This window comes from Littorina saxatilis, linkage group LG5 (assembly GCF_037325665.1).
Source record: "Littorina saxatilis isolate snail1 linkage group LG5, US_GU_Lsax_2.0, whole genome shotgun sequence".
NCBI classification, from domain to species: domain Eukaryota; kingdom Metazoa; phylum Mollusca; class Gastropoda; order Littorinimorpha; family Littorinidae; genus Littorina; species Littorina saxatilis.
Window position 1 is genome coordinate 4,536,397 of NC_090249.1, and position 19,239 is coordinate 4,555,635.

General features: G+C 47.1%; 1 protein-coding gene and 1 non-coding gene across 14 annotated transcripts in view; both read left to right on the forward strand.

Moving 5' to 3' along the window:
* LOC138966118 (protein 4.1-like) overlaps nucleotides 1-18,181 on the forward strand; it is a 142,959-nt gene extending 124,778 nt beyond the window's left edge. For 10 of the 13 annotated variants that reach the window (XM_070338214.1, XM_070338226.1, XM_070338221.1 and 7 more), the window contains 4 exons: nucleotides 1,219-1,425; nucleotides 4,571-4,660; nucleotides 5,478-5,585; nucleotides 14,359-18,181. In XM_070338214.1, the coding sequence (XP_070194315.1) occupies nucleotides 1,219-1,425; nucleotides 4,571-4,660; nucleotides 5,478-5,579 (399 nt within the window). In that variant the 3' untranslated portion in view covers nucleotides 5,580-5,585; nucleotides 14,359-18,181. The remainder of the gene's footprint in view (nucleotides 1-1,218; nucleotides 1,426-4,570; nucleotides 4,661-5,477; nucleotides 5,586-14,358) is intronic. The other 3 variants (XM_070338225.1, XM_070338223.1, XR_011455612.1) reach the window with 2 other exon arrangements.
* Nucleotides 6,676-6,794, forward strand: LOC138967889 (5S ribosomal RNA). The gene has a single exon (XR_011456066.1). It is a non-coding gene; the product is annotated as a 5S ribosomal RNA (ribosomal RNA).
* Nucleotides 18,182-19,239: the final 1,058 nt, after the last annotated feature.

Here is a 19,239-nt window from a genome sequence, read left to right on the forward strand (position 1 = left end):
TTTTTTTTCCAGTAAGGGTTGATACCAGTTTGGTTGATTCAAAAACGCTTATTTTCTTTCTTTTAACAAAAACAAAATTCTGATAGTGGAACTTTTTTTGGACAAAGAGAGAACAATTCTGTACGTATATGATCCCTAAGGCCTTGGAGAGCAGTCTTATTTGTGGGAAGCAACAACAAAAAGAAGAAAGAAAGCTTTGGCGCTTAGACTAATCAGATTTTCATTCTCAGGTGGTACAGTGGAATGGGTTGTCCATGTAGGGACTGGGTGGCCGAGTGGTAACGCACTTGCGCTCGGAAGCGAGAGGTTGCGAGTTCGACCCTGGGTCAGGGCGTCAGCAATTTTCTCCCCCCTTTCCTAACCTAGGTGGTGGGTTCAAGTGCTAGTCTTTCGGGTGAGACGAAAAACCGAGGTCCCTTCGTGTACACTACATTGGGGTGTGCACGTTAAAGATCCCACGATTGACAAAAGGGTCTTTCCTGGCAAAATTGTATAGGTATAGATAAAAATGTCCACCAAAATACCCGTGTGACTTGGAATAATAGGCCGTGAAAAGTAGGATATGCGCCAAAATGGCTGCGATCTGCTGGCCGATGTGAATGCGTGATGTATTGTGTAAAAAATTTCCATCTCACACGGCATAAATAAATCCCTGCGCCTTGAATATGTGCGCGATATAAATTGCATTAAAAAAAAAAATTAAAAATTAAAAAAATCCCTGCGCTTAGAACTGTACCCACGGAATACGCGTGATATAAGCCTCATATTGATTGGTTGATAGGGAACTCCACTGTTGCTTTGCTTCAACACCCTGCTTTAACATTGTGTTGCTTAATTCACTGCACTTTTTGTGTGTGTCTTTTCTGTTCACTTCACTGCTTGAAATGTTTTGTCCTGCGTAACAGTGAAACCTGTCTTACAGAAAGAAAGAAAAAACCGAGACAGAAAGTAAAAACGAAATTGACAAGTAGATCTGTTCCTCTGGCTTGTGGCTTGAATAAGATTCAGAAGAAGAAAAAATAGTGTTCGGAGAAAGGGACTTCACGCTTGTATTTTACATTTCTCAGCACGCTGGGTTTTTGCATTTGTCTCGGGTTTCACTGTACATGGATTCATATCCCCACCTCACTCCCCCCCACCATCTATACGCTTTCACTCGCTTCTCTGCTCTGATTGGCTGCTGAATACGGGTCTCCTTTTTTCTGATTGGTATTCTAGCCACCGACAGTAGCCACGGAAAGTGTGCAATACCAGCCCGACCTCGAGGAGGTCCCCGTCCCAACTAAGAATGTCCCCATAGTCAAAACGGAGACGCGCACCGTAACTTACGAGCGCGACGGTTTCCCCTTCGACAGTGAAGACGATGGGGTTCTGGTCAGCGCTAGCTCCCATAGCACCAGGATGCAAACCATTGAAACCATGACAGTAAGTGAACTGTATTGAAGTCACCACTGTTTCAAACTGTGTAAAGCCACCACAGTAAGTCCTGGCTTATGCAAACCATTGAAACCACTACAGTAAGTAACAAGTATGGAAGCCACCACCGTAGTAAGTTCAAACTGTGTAAAGCCTACTAAAACATAGGTAAGTCCTGGCTCCTTCCCCTCAGCTGAAACCTGCTCTGAGGGACTGTTTAGATTTTTGGAAATAAATCCGTCGGGTTTGTGTGAAAGAGTGAATACCCTTGCTTTTCCTCTGACACATAACTTCATACGTGCTTCTGTCTGCGTGTTTCCGACACACCCCTCGCCAGTGATTGGCCCCTCCAATGTTTGTCCGAGTAAAAAACACACCCCTCGCCAGTGATTGGCCCCTCCAATGTTTGTCCGAGTAAACAGCAAGGGCATTCACTCTTGCACAACCCATACAAAACTGACAGTTATTTTTGGAATTCATTTATTAGACCCATGTTCACCATCAGTCTGTTCGCCCTTCTTTCAGCATGTGACATTCCACAGGGCTAAGTCTAATACTTTTGGCCACACGAGAGGTTCCTTGTCACACTCAACGAATTTTAGAATGTTCACTCTTCTTTTGTGGTGTCAACTTTACCTCTGTGGGTTTAATTTTGGAGATGGCCAAGCTGCCTTTCGAACTTAATATTTAAAAAGATTTGTCTCACTTTTTAAGGGTAGACTTGAACTCCCGGACCATGTAATAAAAGTGTGCATCCTCATGGGCTGAGATGCACAAGAAAGTTACCAGCCGGGTGGGAGTCAGTCATTGGATTGGTTGAAATTGAAATTTGTTGTGATTTCAACGAATCAGAAACCGCTGTTTGTTCTCACTTGTTTGGGTGGCACCCACCTTCACCTCGTGCCACTCAGCCCTCGTGTTGTGCATGTTAAGCATTCCTGGTTAAGATTTGTTGCTACAAGTATCTCCTGAAAGAAACAACAAAAAACAAGAAACATAGTTTTTGGCAAAAATCAGCATGTCAGAACTTAGTGTCTGAAACTTGTGCTGTCAACATTTTGGCTATAGGGAAATAAGCTCTAGGAAATCAGCCTATTTTATTTGATTATTTCAATCAAAGATTTGAGTTTTGGGTTCACCTGGGAAGGTCACTCATAGCAGGTTTGGTGTGGGGAGTGATCTTGAGTCCTGTTTTTTCCCCTCAACATCCCCCACTCGGTTTGGACAGACTAGCCAGCATTTGATTTGATGACGGTCTCGGATTGGTTTTTGAAAGATTGACAGATGTGAATGTGCATTGTGAATGAGTGGTAAGAGATTGACACCTGTCGTTGTTTTACCTGAGTACTCAAGAGATTAACACCTGTCATTGTTTTACCTTGTCTCTTGTCTTGGTTTGCTGGAAGGATGTTTCATGACCTTAGTTTGGCCTTGCAGCGGTCATGTTGGTTTTCATTTCATTTTTCTATTGCACCTTGCTTTCTCCATGCAAACAAATTAAGTGTGGATGGAGTTTAGAAATGTATTTTCAGGAGTAAATTTTGTGTGTGTGTGTGTATGTTATTCCTAGTTCCTTGACGATGCCCCCTCCCACCCCCTGATTTAAATGGTATATTCCATCCCGTGTAAAGCACCATGTGAACCGGTACAAATCTGCCAAGGCTTTTACACGGAATAAGAGCATCCTTCCACTTTGACAAATACAACAACTCAACAGCCTGGCCGGCTTCAGTGCAGAGCCAGAATTTAAAGAAAAATTAATTTTTAAGTAGGGACTGGGTGGCCGAGTGGTAACGCACTTGCGCTCGGAAGCGAGAGGTTGCGTGTTCAGGCCTGGGTCAGGCCGCAATTTTCTCCCCCCTTTCCTAACCTAGGTGGTGGGTTCAAGTGCTAGTCTTTCGGATGAGACGAAAAACCGAGGTCCCTTCGTGTACACTACATTGGGGTGTGCACGTTAAAGACCCCACGATTGACAAAAGGGTCTTTCCTGGCAAAATTGTATAGGCATAGATAAAAATGTCCATCAAATACCCGTGGGACTTGGAATAAAGTTAAAAAAATTCCATCTCACACGGCATTAAGTCTCAGGAAACATGAATACACGCATGCAGGAACAAAAAGTAAAAAATATGGGTAGCGCCGTATGTATGGCAGCTCGCTTTCCCCAGGGAGAAAGCAGCCCGAATTTCCATGAGGGTAACCTCACTGGACTGTAAATCTTATCCAATCCATCCAATCCATCCATCCAACAGCTATATCAACCTGCTGAACTAATTCAGCAAAACATTCTTCACTCTACACAGAATGCGGACATGCTATTGATTGTTAGTCTGTGTCCAAGTGCAACAATACTCTGAATCCATGTTAGAGGCTAGAGAGTTGTGTGGCGGGCTACGGGGGAAGGAAGGGTCCTTGAAGTCAATGGTGATGCTCCTTGTTTATAACCCCCTCTCTCAGCGTGATCGCCATGCATGAAAGCTTTCATTGCTAGATCCAGCCTTGGTTTGTTTTTGTACAGTTTTCCCTTGTACCGTTTTTGCTCCCTTTGCCAGTGTATGAATTGCAAGAGATGTATTCATTAATCCCTTTGAAAATTTGTTTACGACATTTTTACGTTTTAGCTTTACTCTCGTTTTGCTCCTGTTTTGATGGAAGGCGTTTGAATTATTTTTGTGTGTGTTCAATATGGATATACTTGTTGCCAGAGATGTAGTGGTTTTTTTCCCCAAATACAAATGGTTAAGCTTTGTATTTTTGTCGGTTTGCTAACATGCAGCCCCATCATTGTACATGTGTATCTTTTTTGTCTTGTTTTTGTTGTTGTGGGTTCTTACCTTCATTTTCCTTGGGGGGGGGGGGGGGGGGGGGGATAAGGGTAGAATAGGGTTATGGGGGAAAAATGAGGAATAGAAATGTTACTGTTTGTGTGCCGCCATTGTAACATTGTACACAGTATCCTAATAAAATAAATAAATGCAGTATTGTATAGTACACATGACGCTGAGGACAAATGCAAAAAACAGCTAAGCATTTTGTCTACAATAACAACACTACAATTTCACCCATCTGCACCCTTACCCGTTTTCAGTTGTGCTAACGTGTGCAGAGTAGCAAGACAACATACTCAGTATTTTTCCACATCCTGTGTGTGCAGTACAAGACGGAGAAAGACGGAATCCAGGAGACGCGCGTGGAACACAAAGTGGTCCTCTCCTCCACTGACGATGATTTCGACTATGACGCTGTAAGTACCACACATTCACGTGTTTCATGTCCACAAACAATGATTTCAACTGCAACCCACAGAGCTGCAAACTGCTACGCTTTCGGTGTGCATGCTAAGTTTTAAGACCAATTGCTACGTAATTACACCATGCTTAAAATTGCTACGCTCAAAGAAACAAAATCACCAGCACGTAACAGTTTGCTCTGTCTTTTGAGCCCTGGGCCGAGTACACGAGAAAGTTACCACCCAAACGGGAGCCACCCGCAGTGTTGGATTGGTTGAAACTGATATGTGTTGTGATTTCAATCAATCAGAGCTCGCGGTTTGTTCTCTCCCGTATTGGTGGCACCCACTTTCGCTACGTGCCCACCAGCCCTGGTACTCATATCTGATTCTCCCTCCGTGCAGCGGTCAAAACATGTATCATAAAACATTGTCCACACTGAAAGGTGGCGCAGCAGACACTCTCTATTGGGAATTATGTTCCTGTGTTCTAAATAAACTTTAAACAATATATTCTTGCACGAAATAGCATAAATGTGGATGTGCAAATAAATTTGAGACAATGCTACACTTAAACACCATTTGCTACGCCAACCAATATTCGTGTGTACTGCACTTGATTGAAATAAAATCTTATGTCTTATGGATGGCTGCGAGTAGATGACAACACTAACCATGTCCCAGACAAACAAACTGCCACGACAGAGGCTACCAATACAAACTGGTCCAACAAAACACCAATTGGAAATGGTTTAAGTAGACAGGGACAGTGGTAATGCGTGTTGCAGTCGGGTAACGGTTGTAATAACGAGTGTAACCTTTCCTGTTGCAGGCCCTGGCAGAAGCTATTCGCTCAGTGACAGAGTTCAACCCGGATATGTCTGTGGAGAGAATCGAGTGTGTGCAGCAGATCGAGGACGTCAAGGACAAGTGAGACAAGGTCAGTGGACACAGGTCAGGGACCTCAGATGGTCGAGCGCTCGATTTGTGACCCAGGTTCGAATCCAGGCTGTGATTAATTTTATTTTATTTCATTACTAGTCAATATAACACTTACCTCGACAGTACTATTCTTGCACATTATCTATTATAGGCCGAAAAAATTGGACAAAACGCTGAGTGGGTACAATTATCTCCCATAACCATGCGCCACCGTGGATCCCAAGCACTGTCCGAGTGCTTCCCCCTTACAGGATGTAGGTGGCGCGTCCTCTTTCTTTTTTCGCGCGTGTCAGACCGGCTGTGTTTCTGCTACGCTCCCGGATTATTTTGGACTAAGAGGCTTCTTTTCTGTGTGGACTATCACCTGTTGGATTATTGTGTGTTATTCCACTTCTGGCTTGAGGCTACGTTGTGTTTCCTTCAACTTGTGCCTCCGTTTTTGTGTGGCGGACTCGGCGTGCCTCCCGTCCTACTTCGTGGTGACCGGTCGTCTGCTTCTCGTTTCGCCGCATTCACTTGAGTATTGACCTAAATTTTCTTTGAATTTTGTTAATTCTCGGTCTTTAAGGGTACGTACAGGGCGAGGTAGGATGTCTCGTCCTGTTTTGGGCTCTGGTTCTACGGAACCAGAGTCTGCCGGGGGCAACCCTTCTCCGGGCGCCCAGCGTCATGTTTTACGCACGGAGAAGGGGATCTTTCGGCGCTCCGACTCTCCCTCCCCAAACGCTTTGCGTTTGCGGCGAGGGAGGGCGGAGAAAGCCTGCTTGAGCAAGCTCAATGCGAGCTTGCTCAAACAGGCTGGGCTTGAGCCTGGTACTTCGGGCGGGGCTGCGCCGTCGAAGGTTCGGGGAAGGTCGAGGAGAAAGAAAAAGCTTCTTTCTCCTTCTCCTTCAGTGGAACAGGCTTCCCCCCCTTCGACGCCGTTGTCCGGCCCTCAGTCTCAGGCTTCAGCTCCTCCCGGTTTCAAGCCTGGGGGGAAGGTTTCCTTCTCCTCCCTGGCTCGAATCCGGGGGCAGGTCGATTCCCAACCCTCTTTGGGGGTTGGTGAATCCGATCTAGGGGCTACTGGAGAGACTCAGGTTTTGACAGCCAACGGCCATACCACGTTGTAAACACCGGTTCTCGTCCGACCACCGAAGTTAAGCAACGTCGGGCCCGGTTAGTACTTGGATGGGTGACCGCCTGGGAACACCGGGTGCAGTTGGCATTAAAATCTTCCTTTTTCCGGTGCCTCTCCTGTGCCCTCCTCGGTTTCCACCGCTGTGGAAGCCAGGAGGGACACGGGTCCTCCTCTGAACTCCCTCGCTGGGTCGTCTGCTGCTGTTTCGACAGTAGTTTCGGCCTCCTGGGGGGGGAGATCGGAGGAGATGACGGGGTCTCTGAATTCCCTCCCCGCTGGGGTTGGGATGCGAATTGACCCCGTTCAGGGCGGTCCTGTGGGGGCAGGGGTTTCAGGCTTCGTGCCTACGACCACTGCTACTACGGTTCCCTCTGACGTCCGTGTGACTGGTGGCTGTCCCTCTTGTTAAGACGCTCCGGCCGACTAGTTACTGGACGTGGAGGTGTTCGACAGAACGTGGTACTTCTGTCGAATGGTCAGGGCGACGGGAACATTGTTTCTGTTGCTCAGACCGACACCTCCGACCGGACCGTCTTGACCCCACGCCATTCCTTAGCGTCTGGTGTTCGGGTGACGGATGGTCCGGACCAAGGGTCCGGAACGTTCCAGGCTTACGGGTCGGGATCGAACCGGACCCACGGGTCCCGACTGGACTTGACCTCCGGGTTTGGTCCGGACGGGACCCATGGTACGGGACCGTACCGGACCTTAGGGTCCGGTGCGGGACAGTACCTCTGGCCCTTGCCGGACCCCCGGACCTACGGGTCCGGATGGTACGGTACGGGACCAGTGGTTCGGTCGGGACCGGACCACCCGACCACCTCTGTTGGTCTGGGTGGTCTGGCACCGAACCGGAACACACCGGACCACCGGACCTACGGGTCCGGATGGTACGGTACCGGACCAGTGGTCCGGTCGGGGCCGGACCACTCGACCACCTCTGTTGGTCCGGGTGGTCTGGCACCGAACCGGACCATGCCGGACCTACGGGTCCGGATGGTACGGTATGTCCACGTCCGACCGAGCCACCCGAACACTTCTGTGGGTACGGATGGTTCGGTACCGAACGGGACCTCCGGATGCTACGGGACCGGACCGAACCTACGGGTTCGGATGGTCCGGTACCGGACCAGTGGTCCGGTCCGAACCGGACCACCCGACCACCTCTGTTGGTCCGGATGGTCTGTCACCGAACCGGACCATACCGGACCACCGGACCTACGGGTCCGGATGGTACGGTAGGTCCACGTCCGGACCGAACCACCCGAACACTTCTGTGGGTACGGATGGTTCGGTGCCGTACGGGACCTCCGGATGGTACGGGACCGGACCACAGGACCGGAACACCGGACCACCCTATCGGATCGGTCCGGACCACCGGACCACCCTATCGGATCGGTCCGGACCACCCGACCACCTCTGTTGGTCCGGATGGTCTGGCACCGAACCGGACCTACAGGTCCGGATGGTACGGTATGTCCACGTCCGGACCGAGCCACCCGAACACTTCTGTGGGTACGGGTGGTTCGGTGCCGAACGGGACCTCCGGATGGTACGGGACCGGACCGGACCTACGGGTCCGGATGGTCCGGTACTGGACCGGTGGTCCGGTCCGGACCGGACCACCCGACCACCTCTGTTGGTCCGGATGGTCTGGCACCGGACCACCGGACTTACGGGTCCGGATGGTGCGGTGTGTCCACGTCCGGACCGAACCACCCGAACACTTCTGTGGGTACGGATGGTTCGGTGCCGAACGGGACCTCCGGATGGTACGGGACCGGACCGGAACACCGGACCACCCTACCGGACCGGTCCGGACCGCCCGACCACCTCTGTTGGTCCGGATGGTCTGGCACCGAACCGGACCTACGGGTCCGGATGGTACGGTACGTCCACGCCCGGACCGAGCCACCCGAACACTTCTGTGCGTACGGATGGTTCGATGTCGAACAGGACCTCCGGATGGTACCGGACCTACGGGTCCGGACCTACGGGTCCGGATGGCCCGGTGCCGGACCACCCGACCACCTCTGTTGGTCTGGATGGTCTGGCACCGAACCGGACCATACCGGACCACGGGTCCGGATGGTACGGTATGTCCACGTCCGGACCTAACCACCCGAACACTTCTGTGGGTACGATGGTTCGGTGCCGAACGGGACCTCCGGATGGTCCGGCACCGGACCACCCTACCGGACCGGATCGGCACCCCCGACCGGACCGGACCATTTCTTTTCTGATCAGACCCGATGGGTTCCTGTTCAGTCTATAAATGGCGGGGGTTCGTTGGCTGGGCTGACCCAACAGTCGCAGGGTTGTTGTTTTTCTCCCCCTTCGGCTGCTGGAGACGTTTCGTCTTTGGGGCAGGGGTCTTCGCGGCCTCTTGCTTCTGTGGGCGTTTCTTCACAGCCTGCTTCATCGCTTTCGGCTCTTCCCCCTCAAGCTCCCTACACTCCTGCTTTTGAGGAGTTGTCGGGAAGTGAAGAGGAGAGTGAGTCGGAGGACGATAGGGAGGAGGATCAGGGTCGCCCTGAGGTTAACACTGATCCTCTACCCTTGCCGGTTTCTGATGGAACTTCCGAAGCTATGCTTCGTACTTTCCAACAGTACATGACAGACATCACGCGGCGTCTTGACGTCACGGATGCCTCTCTTAAGCGTCTGTCGTCTAGTGTTGACACACAGGACCTGGACCCGGGGTCTGAGGACGAGAGGCAGGAGGCTCGTCCTCGCACAGCTAGAAGGACGTTTGAACAGTTTCAGGACGTCCTTCCCTGAGACGCCCTCTCGTCCTTTGAGTCCGCTTCGGCCCGGGCGTGGGAGGCTCACGCCGCGTCTGCCGGCGGCTCGTTTTATGAACGATCCGTCCGCCGGCAATTCGCGTTCCACCCTAGTCTTAGTGCCACGGTGGAAGCGGCAGCACATCGCCTGAGGAGTACAGATTCACGTGCAAACGCGACCTATGTTCCTCGGGAGGACGCGGGTTCAGTGCCATGCTTTCCTTTGGGAGGCGCACCTCCACTGTTTCCTCGTGTCCAATCTGTTTCGTCCCTCCCTTTTCCCTTTGACTCTCGAACTCTCCCTTTCCAGACTTCGAGTGTTTAGGGTGGGGCTGACGGTGATGTGTTCGTTGGGGAGGTGCCTTCGGTCAAGAAGGTGGAACTGAGCTCTGCTTCGTTCCACAATCTTGAGGCCACCGTTTCTTCCACAGTCGAGGCCCAATCACAGGCCTTGACATGGATGAGCACGCTGTCCACACTGTTGGACCCTCCCGATCGGGCAGAGTCCGATTCCACTCGGGTCCTTGACACGGTTCGAGTGGATCGGGCTTTGCATATCGTGCGTGACGTCTGCGGCAGAATTGGCCATTGGAACACGGGTCCACTTTATTGGCCCTGTTCCGTGATCATTTTCTGCCTACTTCTATAGTGCCTCCGGATATGAGGAAGAGTCTGAGGAACACGTTTCCTCAGCCTTCTTCCCTCTTTCATCCGGACACTGTTCGTTCTGTGGTGGAGTCCACACGCCAGAGGAACACTGATTCTCTGATGGTTGGCCTCGCTGCTTCGGCGACGGCGGCGGGGAGTAAGAGAAGTGCTACAGTCACCTCCAGCTCCCAGCCTCAGAAGAAGAAGAAGAAGCCAGTTTCACTGCCTCCTTCTTCCTCCTCTTAGGCGCCTGTTGCGTTCCCAAGCAAGACGAAGGGTGCTCAGACAGGTAAGGGGAAGCACCACCACCAGGGGGGGTGGTCGCAAGCCTGCGCCTGCCCGCCAGCAGAATTTTCAGTGAGTCCCGGCCCTACGTTGACGCCCCCTCAAGTTGCCCCTCTTTCGTCCGTCGGTTCCCTTTTTCGGGCCCGCGGCATGTGGGGCAGACTGGTCTCCAACCAGTTTTTCTTGAGGGTGGTGTGGTCGGGGTTTTCTTTACCGCTGTCGTCACAACCTCCATTGTCCGCTCTACCCTGGACGTTCCCCCCTCCTCGAGACCCTGCCAGATGGCAGGCTCTTCAGGACGAGGTGAACTCGTTGGTCGAGAAGAAGGCGGTCTACCCCCTTTCTCAGCCTTCTCGGGGGTTCTGCTCCCGCCTGTTCACCGTCCCCAAAAAGGACGGCCGGTTCAGGCCGGTGTTGGACCTCTCCACCTTGAACTTGTACCTTCACAGGTGCAAGTTCAAGATGGAAACCCCTTCGTCGGTCCGGTTGGTCATCCGGCCAAACGTTTGGGCCATGTCTGGGACCTCCAGGATGCTTACTTCCACATCCTGGTGGCCCCGGGGTACCGACATCTGCTCCGGTTCGTTTGGGAGGGCACAGTGTTCGAGTTTCGGGCCCTCCCATTCGGCCTGTCCTTGGCCCCTCTGATTTTCAACGGGGACAACAACACCACTTGCTTAGCTTACCTTCGCCACCAGGGGGGCACCAATTCTCGGTCCCTCTCCCTGTTGGCGGAGGAGATTCTGCTCTGGTGCCAGACCAATCAGGTCCGGATGTCAGTCCAGTTCGTTCCGGGGAAAATGAACGCCCTGGCCGACATTCTCAGTCGGGGCGATCAGGTTCTCTCCACAGAATGGACCATCGCTCACAACGTTCTACAGCGTCTGTGGGCAAGGTGGGACCGTCCTCTGATCGATCGGTTCGCAACTCGATTCAGCGCTCGGCTTCCCAGGTACGTCAGCCCCTTTCGAGACATGAATGCGTTCCACTTGGACGCATTCACTCTCTTGTGGAGGCTCCTCGATGCTTACGCCTATCCCCCGACATCTCTGATTCCGAGGGTGCTGGCAAAATATCTGCAGGAACGACCAAGACTGATTTTGGTCGCGCCTTACTGGCCAACAGCTCCGTGGTTTCCAGATCTTCGCGGTCTCACCCACGTAGACCCTCTACCTCTGGATCTGGACGGGGGAGGTCTGCTCCAGCCTCGATCATGCCTCCCTCATCCACGTCCAGAGAGTCTGTGCTTGACCGCATGGCTCTTGTGCGCTCCAAACTGCTTGCACTAGGATTGCACAAGAGTTCAGTAGAGTTTTCCTTGAACGCTAAGAGGCGATCAACTAATCAGCTCTACGACTTACGCTGGAGAGCTTGGGCCACCTTCGCCTTGTCCAAGGGGATAAAGCCGCTTTATCCCTCAACACAGGACTTGGCCAACTTCCTGGTGGAAGTGTATCAAAAGAAGAGTCTTTCTTCTAAGACTCTTCTTGGATACAGATCTGCCATCGCTTCCACGATTGCGGCCGCTACTGGTCGCAGATCTGAACACTTGATCAGGTCCTCCCTCATCGCTAATGTCCTTTCGGGTATTAGCAATGCAGCGGTGTCTAAACCTCGGGTTTCATTTCCCAAGGGGGATGTCTTTCTGGTCCTCAAACTCCTGCGTAGCAATGAGTTTGAACCCCTGGCAGGCATCAGTATCAAGTTGCTGATTTTTAAGACTAATTGTTCCTCATCGCTTTAGCCACTTGCCGTAGACTCAGTGGTATTCAAGCTTTGAGTGGCCTGGACTTTGACATTGAGTTCACCACACAGCAGTGGTTGCCAGCATGGTCACGTCAGTCTAAGGTATGTTTCTTGGGTATATTTTCTTTTACGGTAGTACTGTTCGAAAATTGCCTGGGTATCTTAATCCTTGGATTTAAGTGATTTTGATTAAGGAGTTTAATACTCTACATATCACCCTCACACCACTCTGGTATTCTGTGCAAGAATAGTACTGTCGAGGTAAGTGTTATATTGACTGTAAGGCTTCTTTTTAAGCCTACTGTCTATATGATACTTACCGAGACAGTACTATTAGAGTTTCCCTCCCGCCTCCCCTCTTGATATGTTATGGGCTTTTTGAGGGTCTGCAGCTCATAAAGAAAGAGGACGCGCCACCTACATCCTGTAAGGGGGAAGCACTCGGACAGTGCTTGGGATCCACGGTGGCGCATGGTTATGGGAGATAATTGTACCCACTCAGCGTTTTGTCCAATTTTTTCGGCCTATAATAGATAATGTGCAAGAATAGTACTGTCTCGGTAAGTATCATATAGACAGTAGGCTTAAAAAGAAGCCTTACATATTGTTCCATCGCTGGGAAATTTGGGTGGGTTCCTCCCAGTGGAAAGCTAGCAGCAACTAGTCGCGCTACCCAGGTGTGTGCGTGTTTAGGTGTATTCAGCCACCTGCACTTATGGCAGAATGACCGAGGTCTTTTACGTGCCACTGTGGTGACAAGGGGGTGGATACCTTCTCTGAGTCCCGGCCCAGATTAACAAGTGCTTTAGCTTTTGGTGCACGTCTTATTTCCATGGGTTTCAACATTTCCTTTCTCTTTTACTACACGCAATGATAACATGACAGTTTTCTGTCTAACAAAACGGCAGCACTGGTATCGACTACACGCAATGATAACATGACAGTTTTCTGTCCAACAAAACGGCAGCACTGGTATGTACTACACGCAATGATAACATGACAGTTTTCTGTCCAACAAAACGGCAGCACTGGTATCGACTACACGCAATGATAACATGACAGTTTTCTGTCCAACAAAACGGTAGCACTGGTATCGACTACACGCAATGATAACATGACAGTTTTCTGTCCAACAAAACGGCAGCACTGGTATGTACTACACGCAATGATAACATGACAGTTTTCTGTCCAACAAAACGGCAGCACTGGTATCGACTACACGCAATGATAACATGACAGTTTTCTGTCCAACAAAACGGGAGCACTGGTATTGACTACACGCAATGATAACATGACAGTTTTCTGTCCAACAAAACGGCAGCACTGGTATGTACTACACGCAATGATAACATGACAGTTTTCTGTCCAACAAAACGGCAGCACTGGTATCGACTACACGCAATGATAACATGACAGTTTTCTGTCCAACAAAACGGCAGCACTGGTATGTACTACACGCAATGATAACATGACAGTTTTCTGTCCAACAAAACGGCAGCACTGGTATGTACTACACGCAATGATAACATGACAGTTTTCTGTCCAACAAAACGGCAGCACTGGTATGTACTACACGCAATGATAACATGACAGTTTTCTGTCCAACAAAACGGCAGCACTGGTATGTACTACACGCAATGATAACATGACAGTTTTCTGTCCAACAAAACGGCAGCACTGGTATGTACTACACGCAATGATAACATGACAGTTTTCTGTCCAACAAAACGGCAGCACTGGTATGTACTACACGCAATGATAACATGACAGTTTTCTGTCCAACAAAACGGCAGCACTGGTATGTACTACACGCAATGATAACATGACAGTTTTCTGTCCAACAAAACGGCAGCACTGGTATGTACTACACGCAATGATAACATGACAGTTTTCTGTCTAACAAAACGGCAGCACTGGTATCGACAACGAAACAACATTGTAAGCGAAGGAATAGGAGTGGGTTGTGGTGGTCTCAATTGACAATATTGTTGGTACCTTAATCATGACATGAAAAAGATGCAAGAGAAGTTGATGTAATTGCAAGATTATTTTTCTTTCCGTCTTTAAATTGGGAAGGAAATGGTAGCGAACCTGAACCAGATTCAGTCAACTTGTTGTCTGATTAGCTGCTTTGTTTCATTGACTGCTGCGTGTGTTTGACTGACATTGTGTTCCATGCTTTGTTGCAGAGAGGATAGAACCAACATGATAGTTGTTTCGTCAAGAGTTTCACCACTTGAGAAAGAGAACAATGTGTCGCTGCAGCCTTCTTTCTTCTGCACCGTGTCATCAGTGGACATCAACATTGCTGTCATCATCCGTCTTTGCAACATTGCAATAGTTTTTAACGTTAGGCTAATAATCTTAATATAACATTGTGCTTTTTTTATCTCACTGCATTCAGAAGTTGAAAACTGAGAAACTTTTCTTTTTAATATCTTTTCTTTTGCATTTATCAGTACCATTGGTTAATTTTACGAGCAGAACGTTTTATGGCCTTGCTATTTGATAACTATCACTTGTTTTATTTGTTTTAATAAGTGGTGTGCACTGAACATCGAGTGCGAGTTAAACCTTTTGACTTAAAGAACTGTCAAGCTGATGTATGAAAATATTTTTACAGACATGTACCGTTCCCAATGTAGACAGGGATTTATTTTACACCTGTATATGACGTCAGGCACCCTGGCGTATACGCAACTAATGTATATAAGTGTTACTGTTTTGAGTTCACGCTTTTTCATTATCTTTGCTACATTCACTTGAAGGGACCATATTCAATCTGACGCGGCTTCAGGCTCTTTCCAGATTTTGCAGCCGTGTTACGTCAGCGGCGGGAACGACCCCGCCCGCAAATTGTTATATATATATATGCATACGTGTGCGAAAGAGGAGTGTGTGTTTTTTTAATAATGCATCGTGTATTTTTATGCTTGAGAAGTTTTATTTGTTTGGATACACTTTGCAGTTTTAAGCCTGGAGGGATTGTGGCGGTGCAGCCCCATGATTTTAGATGACCGTCGTTTTAAAGTGTTTCAAAGTTACTGCCTGTTGAGAGTTGTTCTGTTACAAGTTTTACTGACAAAGAGTTAATGTTGGCGTTGAAAGCGTTGGATTGTGCATGAGGAGAGAGATGGTGGAAGGACTGCGCTGCTTTGCGCATATTGCGGAAAGATTTAAACGCTTGATCCCAGTTGTGTTGTGTTAGTTCCTGGTTGAGTTATAACAAAGATTTCTTGCTTGTAGACTGGCCCCCAGCCCTTGTGTACTCGGAGGAAACCAGGCTGGCCTTGTAGCAGTTCTTGTCATCTCATTGTGCTTGATGCTTTGTCTTTTGACTTGCTGTAAACTTTCATTTCTACCTTCTATATTCTGATCAGCTATGTGTGTACTTCTACTGTGTCGGTTGGCATAGAATGATGAACGCTAGCTTGATTTCACTGTTGACGATACAGACCCAGTACTGAGTAGAAAGAAACATTGAATGAATCAAGTGTATAAAACTTTTGATCATTGGAAAGTGTAAATAAATAAATGCTGATTCTGTGGGGAACGGCTGCCTTCTGTCACTTGCCATTTTGTACTGAAGATTGCTGTCATCCTGTACCACGCCGCATCAAGTTTCCCTGTAGTTTGCAGTAGCGTCGTCTGTATAAAATGCTTCATGATCAAAGACAAAACTGACAGTGTTTGTATGTATTGGTCGGAACTTTCGCCTGCAGTGATGTTAATACTTTCCTGCATGAGTAGCCTGATTAAACATGATTGCTAACTTTATTTTTTCCGTACTCTTCGCAAAGTTGTTGCAACCAGTTGTTTAGTGTCTGTGTGCTCTGACAGCAATCCACAAACTGTTCCTTGTTGTACATGTTCATGCACACTTTGTGATCCATTGATTGACTGGTAGATAATTGATCATTATTATCATGTGCTCGACAAATTCCTATATAATGAATATAAAGAACATTATTCCATAATGTGTTGTATGTGCAGTTTGTGTTATAGTATGGAAGAGTCCAATAATTGGAACAATATTTGTAAACAGATTCATAAAGGGAAGACACTGACATCATGAGCAAAAGTTGAGTGAACGAAAATTACCACTACTAGGGTTGATTTTCTTTGTTAGAGAAAATTTTGTTGCGCATTCTTTCCATCATTTCGTCAAACAATGCAAGAGTAATTATCATCAAAGATCATTTTGGAAAGAAGGAGAGAGAGAGCATTGTAAGTTTCTCACCAGAAGTAGATTACTACAGTGACTTATTTCTGGCAAACCAGCAGAATCCTGGGTTTCAGTATGGTGGACTTTCGTTTTCATAATGCTTTTTCGATTATCCATAACTGATTAGCAAGGTGCTGCTTTATTTGCATTGATGATTCTTTGGCGCGGTCGACCGCCCGCCATGATTTGTGCCGCGTGCCTGCGTCTTCAGCTCTTCTTGTATTTTGGGACAAGGTTCTGGATGTTTCTGTTGGAGAAATCATCCTGTCCAAAATGGCAGCAAATTTGTTTCATCGGCTTGAAAGAGGAGTATGCCAAGAGTTATGACAAGTAGTGGTGGCTCATTAGGCCAAAAAAAAAAAATTGTCTGTTTAGGGTAACCCGACCGACCCTATCGATTTGGCGCCGACCCAAAAACTTTTTTTGGATTTCAAAAAAAAAAAGAAAAAAAAAGAGGTACAAATGCTAAAAAGAGACATTTGGCCTTTCTCTCTCTCTCTTTCTCTCCCTTTCTCTCTGTTTTATTTATACGTTAGTTTTGAAACATGTATTCATCAAATATAAGAAGTGAATGTTCAGCCAACATAGCATTTACACACACAAAAAAAAAAAAAAAAAAAAAAAAACCTACCTACCTACCGACCCTACTTTTTTTGGTCATGTTACTCTAAACAGACAATTTTTTTTTTTGGCCTTAGAACGCATGTGATGTGGAAAGAACTGTGACAAAGGTTTGTCCCAGGGAAACGCACATCAGATATGCATCACTTGTCAAGTTAGAGAAAACATGCTTGTTGACAAACTGTAGACTATTTTTGTATGGACCAGATACCCTTCTGGTTTAAAGTTTTCATGAACACCACGCTTAATATCATCGCATATGAACGGAAGGTAAAGAAGTATGCTGTCAGGATAAAAAGCATTTGAGTGCGCTTATTTGAACGTACAGCGCACTCGAGAGAAAAAAGGGCTCTTGGCATACGCTGCTTAAAGAAACTCAATTTTGATATTTTGATCTTGCAAGTGTTGGGTTGATGTACTGTAGCATTCCATTGTGTTATTCATCCGGCTGTTTGGATCTAGAGTGGATATGTCCATGACATCGTGTGTTAATATGCTCTATTCGACTTTTGATCTTCGCTTCTCTTTTCCCCATCAAGATTGCCCAGTATGTATAGCCAGTAGTATATTGAGGCCGAAAACGCTTCTAGCTTCTTCTAGCACATCGACTTATGGGTTAAAAGATGTTCCATGAAACTGGTTTTAATTTTGTAATAAATGGAATTGTGGTCTAACAAACTAATTTTTGTGAAGCACAAATGACACTTTGATCAGTTGTTAGTTTATAAGCATACTATCATTACATTGCTGATATCATTTTAATGAAAAAAAAGCATGTTTGATTATTAATGTTGATGAAGGTAAAAAATCAAGTATATTAATATTTTAAAATGAAGCTAGTACATTTATTGACCATGAAAAGGATAGGAGTATCAGATGCTTTTCCTGTTGCTACAAACTTGTACCACTCGGTTGTATGTAAAAATGCGGTGTTCAGAGATAACATGTGTAATTCTGTACACTATCTTCCGTTGTCAAGGCAGTGTAATCAAGTTCCTAATTACAAAGTTTTTAATTATTTGTTTGTTTGCTCATGTTCACGGTTGCCTTGTTGGTTGCTACAAGCTGTATATTTTTTAGTTCGGTGGGGATCGGTTAGCTCTCTGCCTTGCATTCTCTTCTGTACCAATTAATTCCAAAAATAAAATTTCCTTTTTTTAAAAGTAGTATCTCTGTCATGCTTGTGTGTTTGTTGGTGACTGAATCAAGAGATCAGGTTTTCCTTAATTTTGCAATGCACATTTGCCCAAGTAAGGCAACAAAACAAAGAAATGTGGGGGTAGTATACTACCTGTTATGAAAAAACAAACCACACCAGACAGATGGCGGAGATGCGTTCGAGTTCAGGTCTTTGTGATGACGCTGTTTATTGTAAATACGACTGTAAAGGTCATCAATTACCCAACCATATTCAGCGACAATGGTAGGGAAATGAATAGCCTTTCCAGTCAAATAATAAATAAAAAAATAAACAGCCTCCTCACAAAGATCTCCTTCTAACACATCTGCCTTGTTTTTTTATGTAGCATAGATAAGCATTCTTTTGCCCACCCTGCATTCTTCTTCTTTGAAGTCATGAACTGGGTCCTTTCCAAGTGTTCAGTTAAGTATGTGCAAATTCTTCCCACCTGTGCATTTGTGTCCATGCATCTGTGTTTGTATGTGTACTGGTATGTCTTCTGTGAGGCAGAACGAGAGAGAAAGAGGCCAAATCGACACAAGGTACTATCCAAAAAACACTGTCTTTCAGCTTTTATTTCAGTGTACATGCATGTCAAGAAGGTGGGTACGGTGAAATGTTGAGTATCTGTAAAACATTGGCAAGAAAAGATGTAAGAAGAATTGAAGATGGAAGTCAGTCCACAGCAACCACAAAAGCGTAACAAAGAAGAGAAAAAGCCTTTGACAACCCACAAATTCAAACAATAAAAAAAATCTAACATAGTATGCACACTAATAAATGCAATTGTACAATCTGTGTTTGCCATACAACTCGTATACCTGGATCACTTCATCACAAAACAATTTCAAAAGCATATCAAGTGCGTACGAAATAAATGCAAAACGCACCTCGTGTTTACCAAACAATTGCCCTAATTAGATCACATAAATCTCACCATAAGAAATGCCCTAAAGTTCTATGGCTCCATTCAGTCAAGAGGCTAAATAAACTCGGAATTAAATGTCATGATCAAGTGGTTAAATAAACTCAGAACTAAACGAG